This window comes from Ammodytes marinus (assembly GCF_949987685.1).
Source record: "Ammodytes marinus genome assembly, chromosome: 14".
NCBI classification, from domain to species: Eukaryota; Metazoa; Chordata; class Actinopteri; order Uranoscopiformes; family Ammodytidae; genus Ammodytes; species Ammodytes marinus.
Genome location: NC_137218.1, coordinates 22587959 through 22602198, shown reverse-complemented (window position 1 = coordinate 22602198; position 14240 = coordinate 22587959). Strand labels below are relative to the sequence as shown.

The 14240-nt window shown below is 42.6% G+C and overlaps 1 protein-coding gene across 1 annotated transcript; it reads right to left on the bottom strand.

Annotated features, from left to right (window-relative positions):
• Nucleotides 1-3909: 3909 nt before the first annotated feature.
• eral1 (Era-like 12S mitochondrial rRNA chaperone 1) lies at nucleotides 3910-9979 on the bottom strand. Its single transcript, XM_080040551.1, has 11 exons — nucleotides 9766-9979; nucleotides 8801-8959; nucleotides 8131-8258; nucleotides 7947-8024; nucleotides 7802-7848; nucleotides 7655-7716; nucleotides 7425-7537; nucleotides 6726-7025; nucleotides 6475-6624; nucleotides 5994-6074; nucleotides 3910-4671 (listed from the first exon to the last, which is right to left on the bottom strand). The coding sequence occupies exons 1-11, from the start codon at nucleotides 9869-9871 to the stop codon at nucleotides 4549-4551; spliced, it is 1347 nt and encodes a 448-aa protein (XP_079896677.1). The 5' UTR covers nucleotides 9872-9979; the 3' UTR covers nucleotides 3910-4548.
• Nucleotides 9980-14240: the final 4261 nt, after the last annotated feature.

Genomic DNA, 14240 nt, shown 5'->3' with positions numbered 1-14240 from the left:
TAAAAACCTAAATATCTTTAGCGGTGGAAAAGGTAGGCCTACTTCTTTTTAACTAGTCAAAATAGGCCTACACAAGAAGGGGGGAAAGCCCACTGTTTTATAAGTGCAATAACTGATTCAGCAACACTGTCACCTCTGACGGATAACTGATTATTAGGCAATGCCATTATTCAATTAACACTGATGCATTACAATTTAAGCAGCATTTTTTTTTATGTTTTGTGGTCACTGACCCAAAATGTTAGGACGGTTGGTTGGAATAGTTCTATAAAACGTGCTGTAAAGAAATAAAGGGAGGGGGTTTTAGAGAGCTTCCTCCCCTTCTTGCCCTAACGTGTCGAGAAGAATAAACAACTTATCTCTGAACGCAAACGCAAGAGTGTGGAGAGCATGCGGCTCCCCTGCTGCAGATAAGGAGCTGGCGTGACACCAACCCACCCAGAGAGTCCTACCTCCATCTTTATCTGTGTCCACAGGAAGGCCTCTCTCACACCCTGAAAACGGGCTCACACACCCCAACTAGGGAGTGTTACCATGGTAACCGCCATGTCCCACCTAACCCCGGACCCTCCTCGAAAAACACGTGTCGCGGTTCATATACATCATCCATAAACAAAGGCGTAGGCCTGCTTACTGAATTGAATTATTGGATCTTTGTTTAAAAATAAACTAAAAAAGAAGAATCCCACTCCCTGTGTGCGTTTACACAAACAGTGATGGATGAACCTGACCTTATATAGTGAGAACTCTGTGAATATTTGTATACTAATGATTTTGGTTTTGGAGCATGTAGCCTACATCGATCTTGAGAAGTGTACTGAAAAAGAGATTTATTGTGTATTCTTGTGTAGGGGAGACCAGGGTAAATCGATGAGCCATCCCCTATAGCTAACACGATCATGTGACCACAAACTAAGAAAATAAAAAATAAAATGAGAGACTGCATGAAACAGTTTTGTCAAAATGGAGGTTGTGGGGCCAAATGTGCCAGTGATGTTGGAGCAAGTTGAGACAATGGTTGAAAGTGGTCAGTCATAGTTCACCAAACACACACCCTTACACACACACACACACACACACACACACACACACACACACACACACACACACACACACACACACACACACACACACACACACACACACACACACACACACACACACACACACACACACACACACACACACACACCTTTTTTTGACTGATCATTGTTCTAAACCCATAATAATTATATAAGTTGTTTTAATTATGAAGAGTACACAACAATCTGAGCTATATATCAGCTATTACTTGAAACAAATACACTTTACATTTTCCATAAAATCATCAAATGTAAAAAGTGGGTCATGTTACCCTGTTCTCCACTACATCTTGCACTGTTTCCAGCAGAAGGTATAGGACGCCAAAGTCTCCCCCGACCGAGACAGATTTTTCTCTACAAAGACTATTTTTAAAGGTTGCTAGACAGACTGTCAGGGATTAAAAGACAAACCACTGCACACTATACGACCTGCTTCATCATCACAGTAGTCCAGGCAGAGATTTGATGCTGGGAAGTTTGATGTGCGGCGTCGCCATGACACATAATAATAAAAAACACTCATCTCAGCTCTCTCCGTATCCTGGAAATCTAGCTGAGCGTATGAGAAAGAGTTTAATAAGTCAGATAGCATGACACCGGGCTGACATATCGCAATATTAAACTCGCAGCCGTGAAACCATCGCACATAAATCCAAAGGCCGTGAAGAAAAACGGAGGATTAAAAGAGATGGCGGGCGTGTAACGTTAGATGTATGTCGGGCACTGTGAGATAAAGCTGAAAGATTTTCAACAGATGATGCAGAAAAATCTGTCTTGCTTACTGCTGTTTGTTTTTTTTACTTGGTCCATTCATTCACTGTAAAGACCATAAAAGGTCCACACCTACAGCCACATACTTTAAAGTGCGAGTTTCTGTAAAATCTGGTACAAAAATGACATTACAAAACTATTGGAAATGGTAGGCCTAAATGAATGAACGAAAGTTTACTCCAAAATGGCCCCCCAGTCTGCCCGCTTTTGTTCAATTTAAATAACAAGTCAAATTAAAAATGAGGATCCATGTGTAATCTCTCTGTAAAGTCCAGCCAGTCAGAATAAGGGTGTGGGGGGCAAAACATTGGACACAAGTTATCAGGTAAGCACCAGATAAGAGAAGTTTCCCCCCCCCTACACACACACATTCCCGCCCTATTCGTGCTGTCTGGTCCACACAGATGTCATCTCAGTATGCTAATGAGCCTAAGGGGGGCCTTTAAGTGTCAAACCCCAGCAAGCAGAAGAGCAGTAAGGAGCCTGTAAGAAACAGACATGGGACGCATAACAGCCATAAAATATGAGAAGCCATCAAAAAAACGCCAACTGCAGCACTGAAGAGGTGAGTATGGCCCCGCGGAGAGCATGGCCATTGACAGACAGGTTGTTGGTGTGGGGTTAAGGGTGATATTTCTTTTCTTTTATGATACACTTAAATCTTTACAACGTGACTCACATTTCCGTTGGTTGTCTGTCTCCCTTTGCCTTTTTCCAGATCACGAGCATACGGCTGGATCTCTGGCTGCCTATACAGTTCTGTCTTGTGCCCTGGACAGGATATCATCTTATACTGTAAGTTTAATAAAGAGACACTACAGTATAGATGATGTACTATCCAGGGTTTCATTCCCCCTCCGGCACTATCTGCCAACGCACGCGCCTGACAGCCTGTGATAGGCCGACTGCATCCACACACACATACAGAGGAGGGCCGTCAAACCGTTACCATTACTGAGTTTTTAGTAATGGTAAGGGTTATATGGCCCTCGCTCAATGTCATCTGGACCGGGAGGATGGAAGACAAATGGCGATTGATGTATTGATACATGTGATTCTGGGTAAAGGGATGTATGTACTTGTGAAGAAATAAAGCTTATGGTTCCCAAACATATGAGTGGCTCATTATTATTTTTGAACAAATCTAAAGCAAAGGCGTCAGCTTTTCTAAATACCATATGCTTGAAGGATTACTTTAAAGCTATAGTGCGTAACTTCTGTTGCCACAATGAGGAATTATGAGTTATTACACAACAACACTGTCGGCGCATCTACATGAGGACAGCCTTTGGTGCTCGCACATGGATTTTATTCCTTCTGCTATGTAGGTTTTTACATAGCAGTAGAATCAACAACTGTGCCAAGCTGGGCCCTTTTTGAGATTTGTCTGAGCTCCTGCGCCACTGACGGGGTTGACACCAGTTTGTAAACGCTGCCATACTTAGAAATCGTATGAAACTCGTATGAAAAAGTTACCCAATATAGCTTTAATGTGCTGGCCGATATTCATCAACCACTAATAGTTTTCAAACAGCCGTTGGCTTTGTCTAAGTGGTGATCTCTTGCCGCGCAAACCGGCTTGTCTAATCACTGGAGAGCAGACGTTGCAGCCAGGGAGAGCTGGAGGGGCTGACACAACTTCTGTGAGACATTCAAGGCCTCTCCCTCCCTCCCTCCCCCTCCCCCCATTGCCCTTGCTTCAGGCCACTAGCTGGTTATTCATCATGATGCCCTGGATAGAGTATCCGTCGAGTTCACTCAAAGGCAGCGCGAATGATTCCAATCACCATTATCTGAGCCATTTTAGCATCAGGTTAGTGCTCCATTTCGCTTGTCCATTAGGGGAGACAATTCAGCCCTTGGGGGCAGAGCTGGGCTTTATAAGAGTTAAGAAACATAGGGGAGAAGAGTGTGTGTGAGTGTGTGTGTGTGTGTGTGTGTGAGTGTGTGAGTGTGAGTGTGAGTGTGTGTGTGTGTGTGTGTGTGTGAAGGAGAGATAAAAAAGGAAAGAAAGCAATGTAAGAAAAAGCGATAGTCTCAAGGATGGACGGCCACACTTTAAATGCGTGTAAAAGGCCAAAGTGATGTGGGAGTGGAAGGGAGCATCAGGGACGTTTGAGTGAACATGACTGTGCAGGTTCCACTAGGCCCCGCCAAGTAAAAAAAAGCTCTGAGAGCCAAAGATAAACCATCGGTCCTTTTCACGGCTCGCCACACCTGCTCAGTCACGCACACGCTGTCAAACTCATGTCGAGAGGTCCGATGACAGGCTGTGTTTGCTAAAATAATGCCAATAATTCATTACAGTCTATCCTGCAGCTTGTATATGCTGCAGTGCCTTTAATAGAAATAATCATATTCTCCACTTATTTGATTTACAGTAGATACTCAAATTTCACAATAAGAGCGTCTTCTAGGTAACAGGTACCTAGGACAAGGTACAGTCTATGGTAACATCCTCACATAGGAATTAAGACTGAAGAAGAAAAAAAGTCAAAATGTATGTGCATTTTTCTTTCCTTCAAACAGGAGCTCTGGGACAGCTCCACTGGGTCCCACTCATGATGAGAATCTTCTTCTACGTTCCACTCTGCAGGTCTGTCCTTGGCAGAGAAAAAAACATGTCTCCCAAAACGTTCAGTTTCTACCTCTTCTTCTCTTTGGGAATTCCACCATTACCGTTACACATCCTCTCTTATTTCTTCAGCTTGACAGAGAGCTTGAGCTTCACCTCCCTCATGAAGATCTGGCTCAGGTCCTCTCCTGCCTCTCTGGCGATCCGTGACACCATCTGGCCCGCTGTGCCGATCACCATCCTCTGTAGGCACAAGAAATAGAGCGACGTCATGTACTGTACAACACACGTGGCCAAAGAGTTTTACTTTGCAGAGGGAAAACAGTCCCATTGGTAGTGAGGTAATGAAGGATTAAAATACTGAATAAACTTAAGAGGGAAACAGTAGCAAGATATTTGAAGGTTTAGTTGTTCAAGTTTAAGATGGTGAAATGCATCTTTAATAAAAAAAAATTATATCCTTTGGCTCCCTCTCATCCCACACTGTATAGCAAAAATTATTATATTTATATTTCCTAGTTTTATTCATACCAGCAAGTTCTAGAACAGTGTGATTACAGGCATATTAGTGCAGAAATTCTATATAAAAAAGAAAGGCCCTGAACCAAGGAAATAGCAAGGATTCAAACATTTTTGAAGAAAAGTTTGCAGTCCATTACGAATTCCTCCTAACATTAATAATTCATTTGAATACCTACAAACTCTATGATTTGATGTAAAACCCCCTCAGCTAGTTTGGTTTTTCAGCTAAAGTAATGCATCAGGCTCCTAAAACGAAAACTGGACAAAAGAGCTTTTGTACCAGGAACTATTCAGGCAAAAAAAAAAGATGAAAGATGGGTCAGTCGTCCCTGAGAGTTCTATCCGACCCATGTTTCCTTAGTCAGTCCCTTTGGTGAATGTGAAAAGCTAATGAAAGGGGCTGGTCTGGACTCACTCTCCTTGGAGGTCAGCGGCCTTGAAATGTTTCAGCGTAGCTTCAAATATTCTTTGGTATCAAATATGCATGCTTTAGAAAGGCTGCTTAAATATTTACAAGGTAAAAACACAAGGAAGAAAGGAAATCTGGAGGTGTCAGGCGGAGGGCAAACAAATATCAGAAAAAGCCATCAGAGCCGCTACAGGTGTCAGTAACTGGGGGAAAGATTTCTCTTCGTCCAGTCGTGGACCTGACAAGGGCAACCTGCATCTTGAATTAGTCAAACTGTTCTATTTGTAACAAAGTAGTGTGTTTGTGCTAAATTTACATTCTAATCACTAAGGCATCAGGTGAATGCGAAATGAACCCTATTTATATCAATCAGATAGAGTACTTTATTAATCCCACACAGTGTAACAGCAGCCATGTCACACAAAACCTACAACATATGCAAAAGGTACATTACTAAATACAATATAAAGGCCAAATCAAATAAAAAAGCAAATACGTGTATCTCCACCTACTCAGCTGGACATACAGATGGTTGCAGTCAAAGTCAAAGCTCATACTGTATAGTTCTTAGCCCTGTTAAAAACTTGTCAAGACGCATGTCTCAAAAAGTTATAAATGTGTAGAGAGCGCTTACCATGTGAGCGTCTTTCTTGGCATAAAGTTTCACAGAAATATCCAGCTCGCAATTTTCCCCATCTCGCCAGAGTTCAATGGACTAAAAACAGAGACATTCAAAGGTTAACAATCAGTGCTGACTTCTAGAAAAGTTTGTAAAAATTACAGATGTAAGCTGTTGGCTCAGTGCAGTGGCCATTACTACAGAACATGCAGGGAACAAGACATGCAGGGTTTTAAGACCTGTACGACGTGTGCGTACTAGTACTTGTGATTTATCAAATGAAAAAAGGCTGCATCCAAAATATGTACTGTAAACATTTTGGACAATAATATGTTGTAAAAATGAAATGAAGATTTTAACTATGGCTTGATCCATTTTTGGATTGATTTGGATTTTTGGTTTTTAAACAGATGCAAGTGAGTATGGAGGGCAGAAGTGAGCTACAGAACTGATGCAGTGAGATGTGATGTAGTGTAGTGACTAGTGAGTGAGTGACCTGTGTCATGGAGTAGGGCACTTCCTGAGGCAGATACTGCAGGAGCTTCTCTCTGATGATGTTGGTGCACACTTCCTCTGGACTCTGGTCAGTCAGGACTTCACTGTGGTACTGCCACGACCCGGGCTTGGCTGCAGTCATAAAGTAGGTCTACGACAACAAGAAGGTTTTTGTAAGGTAATTTCAGTAGGGTTCATTCATTTATCCGTCATTATAAAGGTTTAATGATGATGTGTTTTGACAATTCTTACCTTCAGTGTGTCCGTGTCCTCTCTGTCCTCGGAGCAGAGCATGAAGACGTCCTTGAAGTGAGGCCATCCCTGCTGGCTCCTCAGTGCCTTCAGCTGCTCTCGGCTCAGGAGAGAGTTTGGATCGTCGCTGCCCTCCATCTCTGTGTCCTCCAGTGACGACTCTGTCTCTCTCACTGGCCTCCTATCAGCCCACGGAGGCTTGATCACTGGCCTGATCCGCATCTTGCGTCCGTTCACCATGCCACATGTCAATTCTGCGGTGATATCCAGCAGCCTGTCCTTGGCGCTGACCAGGTCTACCTAAAACATAAAACAGTGAAAGTAAAAAGTGGAGTCAGCGATTGTGTGCTTGATCTTGTCGAAATCAGTGAATTGTCCTCATGCTTTGCTACCTGTATGTAGCAAATAAATCCAGTGTCAATACACAACCTAGGCGCTGTAACCAGGCATCATACTAGCTACAGTGGGCTCCTTTGTTTTACATACCAGTTTACTGAGCCTAGGCTGTGGATAACACCAGATTTATCTTTCAGTTTCATTTTAGTCAGACAAGAATTTTTCTGTGAAAATAATGTGATTACTGTAAGTGTAAGCGAATCAATACTATTTCAGTGTGGAACAAAAATGACATGTTTTCGATGGTGTGAATGATGCCTGACAATCTTGAAGCCAGTGTGCGCTGTTCTGACAAAGGAATACCTTATTGAGGACCAGGACAGCAGGGGTGTCAGGGTGCTGGGCCAGGCATTTGAGCACCTCAAAGTCCAGCCTGCTGCTCATCCATCTGTCCCCCACATCCACCATCACCACCACTGAGAAATGGACAAAGGGCCAACGATAAGGACTTGAATATCAGCTACTATACTGCACTGTTACCTGTTAAATCTGTTCCAACTAAAGCATCACAAAATAGTCAATTCATATCATACCTAGGTCGGCCTCTTTCACTGTGCTCCAGGGATCCAGGAGCAAAGACTTCTCCAGCTGGTGTCTGTGGAAACAAGACGGTCCATTCATATATCACATTGATAATAATGCTGAATGTGGACTATAAAAAATCTCAAAAGAAAAGGCACCTTTTGACTTTGGATACAGTGGTGAGACCTGGAGTGTCCAGTAAAATCTACAACAAAGACACACATATTAAAATGACTTTTAACAGTGGGTTTTGAATGATATTATTGAATTATAACAGAAGAGATGTGAAGGCGGCACTCTTACTATCTGTGTATCGCCCTCTGTTAGGACGCCCAGGGCACGTGAGCGCGTGGTGTGGACTTTCTTGGACACAGCAAACACCTTTAACAAAATAAATAATCATTGGTGTTACAAAGTGAGCCCCACCACCACCTCCTCAGTAACACAGACATGTCATAGTGTGTGTGCAGGTTTGGAAAAGACAGACCTTTCTGCCAAGGAGCTGATTGGATAGCGTGGACTTCCCGGCATTCGGGGCTCCTATTATGGCCACCTTCAAAACCTTTGCGTTGTCGGGCTGATCTGGATGTCTCAGTAACAAAGATAATTGATCACCTGTAAACACACACATACATAAAATCAATCGTCAGACAGAAGATAAAGAAACATATTATTTATTGTAACGTCAGTAAAATATATCCTATTCATCTTGAAAACCTAAGATAAGTATGAGTCAGATTTTTTTCCATTGTAACCTTTACTTGTAAAGTCAAAAGGTCGACCAAACAAGCGTTATATTGCTATGTATCAATGAGCAAGCTAACCTAGTCAACATGAAATTGACTTCTCAGCGATGCCAGGACCTGTACATAAATTGGGGTGCCAACATACCATTGTTTTTAAGAAAGGATTTTTAGTCAGCAAAAGCTACTAGCAGCTAGCTTGGTGAGAACAGCCTAATCTTGAGGGCTTCACATTGGTTTCTTTACCCTTGTCTCTCAAATACATGTATGGGTTTATGTAGGAATGAGAGCATGCACAGGCATTGATATGAGTAAAGCGTGAAGGGGGAACCATTGACTAAACCTTTTCAGGGGCCCAGCCATTTGTTTGGGAGGGCCTATGGATGTAAGTGTCTGAGGCCATGGTATGCTTACCGCTGTCCGATGGAACTGAGGCTGGAATGCGATTAAGAGCGCTGTCCGACTCAGCTGCTTTTCCTTTAACTAGTCTGCTGAGAAATGCCTCTGATGTTATAAAACAAGCGGGAGTGATGACAAATCCGTTCCTCCCTCCTCGGCCACAGGCAGGGCTTCCTGTAAGGACATGGACATCAACATCACTGCAAGAAAGGTACCTAATCCTGCTTACTTGGATGTTAATATATGACATTTTGATTTGATAATGATGCATTTGCATGGTGTTCCTTATTAACTCGTTCAGAAAATGAATCACACCATCTCTTTCCTACTAATAAGTGATTGTGCCGATTGAGTAATGTTTTAAGAACAAAATAAACTTTACTCTGCATGTTTTCACTGTTTTACACAAACAAATAAAAGGTGGAGTCAGCAATTCTTGAGCATGCTTGTTGTCAAAATCTCTTTTTGCCAAAATCAGAACAATTCCACATGGTCCTGCTACCTGCCCGTACTTTGTGTGCACTGACCAAATAAATATGTTTATGTCATGTTTATGACTTGTGTGTCTATACTGGTGGCTGGTGGGTGTGTTGCAGGCAGTTGGTACATGAGGGAAGTCATAGGTGTCCCCTATTCAAATGAGTAGGCTATATCACAGCTTTACCCCCTCTTATGTTGCCATGATGTTTCTGTCTGCCTTTCCACACATATACTGTAGTCTCTGATGACGAAGGCTTTTTTGGGGTCAATTAAAAGCAGCATAACGCCATTTTGGTTTATTTTATCTGTCATACTGGCCTACAGCCTGTGCTCTGCTTTGATTCATCGCTTCTTTCAAATGACAGTTTAACGTTATTGAGCTGAAGGACATATTTCCAATACTAAATATCAACCCCATGCTTTACCAGTAACCCCATATGTTTCCTTGCTCAAGAACAAAACCTAAATGAGCAGTTTAAAAAAGCGTGTTTTGGACTGACCCGCCGTGAGAAGCCATGACGCACTTTCCTGTCGAGCGGAGCCCACGAGCCGTGCTGAGAGGGCGGCGGAGCCTCCGACAGCGCGAGCACACGCTCTCAGAGCCATGGAGCTCAGGTAACAGCTTCTATTTCGATTTCAGCGGCTATCAAAACGTTTCTCGTCGCAGAGGTGAGCCGCTTGTTTACATTCACATTGCCCACAGGGTGACACCATGTTGCTTTGACCAAAGAGAAACGTCTTCCGATCTGAAGAGCGTCCTCAAACCTCAAACCGGGTCTGTGAAGAAGCAGCACCGCCCCCTAGCGACCAGCATGTCAACTACATACTGTATTAACTATTGGACTTGCATTCCTTGATCTATAAAGTGGTGGCAAACAAAGCTTTCCTAAGTCTTATACCAACTAGACCGTGGACGCCTCTCTAAATAGGTTTGGTCAAAGGAAGGTCTCTTCATTGATTAGACCTGACTTAGGAAATGTATAGGCCTATACACACAATGTGAATATGTTTTTACCTTCTCTCCCATTTGGAGTGACCCAACAAAGACTGCACCAGTAGCATAAGCTTCTGTTCAAATATCAAAAATGACACATCAGGGTCTGCATGACCATGAAATGATCATGTAGTCAAAATGAGAGCTAAGGAATGAGACCTGAGAGCATTCAATATAGAGTAACTCAATTGTGTAGAGAGAAGAAATCATTCAAGTTGCAACCATTTTGACATGCAATAATTAGGTTACATGGTTATTTCACATGTAGCTACTACGTGTACATTAATATTTAAAACGACTCAATCCAAAAGTCATGCCTCATTTTGCATAGCACAGCAAAGCCCCTTTAACTCCCATAGGACCCCTGGGGCCCCTAGATTGGGAACCACCTGTCCACAGAAGGTAGGATATTTAGATCCCCAAAAAATCAGCAATTTCAAATGAGCTCATGAATGCACAAACACATCTGCCTGCATGAGAGAACCTTGCCGTTTTAAAATAGATGACAGCGCTCAAAGGGACCCTTTTTTTGGCTCTGGTGTTATTCTCTAGATTACTTTGTGAGGGATGGTGTGCCTATAACCACAAATCAGATTGCAGCACTGTGCAGACTTTTTCTTTCTCTCTCTCTCTCTCGCTATTGTCCCTTGAGTGCACAAAAACAGAGCTCATCCCTAAGGGCGCATGAAGCACAGTTGTGACAATGTTGTTGAGGATGTATCCAGCATTCATTGCTTATATATGCCAACCTTAAAAGACTAAGTAGTCTTGCATATTCACACCTTTCAACTCTTAGATTCATCGTGACGTGATGACAAAATGAAACTGATTACCGGTGTGTAAGGTTAATCAGCAGATTAAAAGGACACATTTTGCATATTGATGGATTACTGTAAGGCATTGTTTTCATTCTGTATACAGCGTAGAGCTAGCCAGGCAGAGCAGATGTCTCCCCATAGTCCATCAAACACGCCTGCTGTTTGTTAAGTCCTCCAGGACTGGCTCGGGGCGGAACAAACACCTCCACTGGGGGAGGATGATGAAGGATATCAGGTAACTCACAATCTGTCATCATCTAACTCTAAGAGCTCCGCAAGCAATGGAAGGGCAACAAAAATGGAAGCTTTTAGCAGACACTTACTGCCGGATTCCAATTGAACCAGAAACCAAAAGGATATTTGAGGATCAGTAATGTTTGAACTTTCTCTCTCTCTCTCTTTCTCTACTTCCCTCCCACTCTCTCTCCCTCTCAAATTCATTCAAGGCCTTTTCTCCCTCCGGGCTTTCCTCACATGGCCATTTCACGTGGGAGTGTATCAGAGTTCTTTCTATGACTGCATTAACTTTGGCCTTCAGAAAAAAGCTCTCTCTCTCTCTCAAAAAGAAAAAAAAGACAAAAAGCTTTGCCTGCAGACCCTTTAATCATAAGCTGTATAGCCTACTTTGCCACTTGAAGTGCACTTGCCAATGAGACGCAGCATGCTGTGATGGAAAACCTCCCTCTTCTACTGCAATTCAGCGTGCTGTTGTTTCCTAATCAATCTTGTTTTGCGTCATCCTATAACGGAACGCCTTGTGTTTGATAGGAAATAGGTCAAATCTCCCTGAATATGCAGAAGTTTCTCTGCAGCCGAACCAGGGCGGTGTCAGACACACACTTTTTTTTTTTGCAATGTCAGGTTGCGCTCTGGCAACCCTTTCTTGTTGATTTACTGATAGTACTGGCTTGCCATTTAGACGTGCAGTAACTGGCAACTTCTGGATTAAAAGGGAGCTCACTGCAAAAATGTAAAATCATTTAGGTATATTGTCTCATTTCTAGTAAAGATACAAGCAACATTTCAGTGAGATATAGGGACTACTTGTAAGATCAAAATGCTTGAATTAAGAAGAGAATTACAAGGCTGGATAACTGTGACACAAAAACTCTTCCTATTGCTAGAAACTAATTTTAATGTTCCTAGCTAACCTCAGAATACATCTCATCCTAAAATGCTAAAATATAACTAAATCATTTTATTTCCATGTGTGATTGACAAGTGATTGACAGTAATGAAGTTCGGGGAAGAATACTGCTTATGAACATTACAGGCTTATTATAATACATAACACTTTTCAGAGATTAAATATTGCATCTTATTTCAAGAAAAGGACATTTCCATTGGCAGATTGTTTTACTGATTACAAGTGAAATACACCTTTAGCTTGTTTTTTAAACTTATATCGGAAGAGGCATTTTTTTCCGGTGAGATCTCGCTTGCTCATGAAGAATAACAAAGTCAGTGGAATAATAATAAGCAGGATCCATGGGGCATGTCGACAGGGAGCAGAGGTGGGGGGGGGCGAAAAAAACAATCTGTCAGTGGGTCCAAGCATCCATCACTCCATCTCAGCTGATTGCAGTGGGAGGCGAGATGCTGCACAGCTGGCTGACTGTCTATAAAACAGCCGCTCCTCAACTTTTTTTTTTCCCCCGACGAGGACTCCAAAAGCAGATAGCCTATTTGTAAAGAATCCCACAGATTAATGAACGGATGGATGACTTTGCCCATTTGACAAATGTGATAGCGGTAAGATTTACCCGTTACCGTCGTCTACATGACGCCCTGAAGGTCCTCCAAGGTCCCTGGATTCAGCAATCACTGCTCCCATAGCGTGTGTCCTCGCTCAGACTAGCTTTTTTTTTAAAGGAGGTGATTTAGCTCCCAAACTACCCAACATAGGTCACACTGATGTAACTGATTGTACAATCTCTCTCCCAGTGGGGGAGATAAAGGAGGGGGGAGAAAAAAAACTGTTATTCATTCTAGACTTGCAATCGATGTGACTTGTCTGTGAAGTGGATCAATAACGCCTCCCTTTGAAATCATCAATCACGTCAGCGGTTGAATTTAAAAAGCGTAATTAGGAACAGCGTTCTTAAACATCCCGCATTGACGTCTTCTTTGGTATGGGAAAAAGACACCATTCTGCATCATTAACTTTGTATTATTGTCTGATGCAGCCCGCCGCTGCTACTCCGCCACCTGCTGAACTCGGGAGCGCTGTGTGTGATTGGGCTTTCTTCAAGCCAAATTCTCCCCTCATGCACTTGCTGATGAGGGAAGTGAGGCTTGCAGGCCTAAATTGGCTGGACTATATTGTAATGAGTCCGGTCCACGCTGGAACCTCGGGCCTTGGAGTTATCCTTTAAATGTGTGTGGGGTTGAACAGGTGTCATTTTCTCTCTAGTCATCTGATTTGATTACCTTTGTTTTGGTTCTAACCTGACATGACTTTAAGCTGCCAGGAGCGCAGAGCACATTCTCCAGCGTTCCCATAACTTGCCACAATCTTCAGTGTTGTCCATCTGTCTCTCTCTCTCTCTCTCTTTGGTAATATAATGGCATCAATACTGGGGAGAGGGCAGCTGGGTGGCTGTAATAGAGTAATTTATTTTAGTTGTCACAGAAATATAAGTCTTTGATTATGGAGCCATACACATCGGGCTACACAGGCACACACAAACCTTTCATCAAATCACAAAGCATGTGACATTATTGACTGTGTGGAGTCTTCTCGCTGTGTTTTATCTTCCCCAAGAAGATTCATAACACGATGTGTGAATGGCACATCGATGCAAAATGCAGGGGTAATAAAGCTCAAGGCACATCTTGCACCAGTGTGTCACGTGAGTACATTTGGGACAGACAAATGCATAGACAAACTGTATCTCCAGAAGGTAGAGTGAAGATGACGATGCGGGAAAAAGTGATAGTCATCATTAAATGATAAACTGTAAAAGATTCATGACATCCTTGCCACACGTTTAGTGGCTCCTCAGAGGTTACTTTCCCCGGTTTGGGAACTTTAACACCCAAATTACAAAAAAACATATTTTCACATCCCCCTGCTGGAATCTAGTCATGCAGACAGTGTTGATTTTAATTGCTGTGGTTTAAGCAAACAACAACCCAATGATGAAAGTGAATGGATGAATGA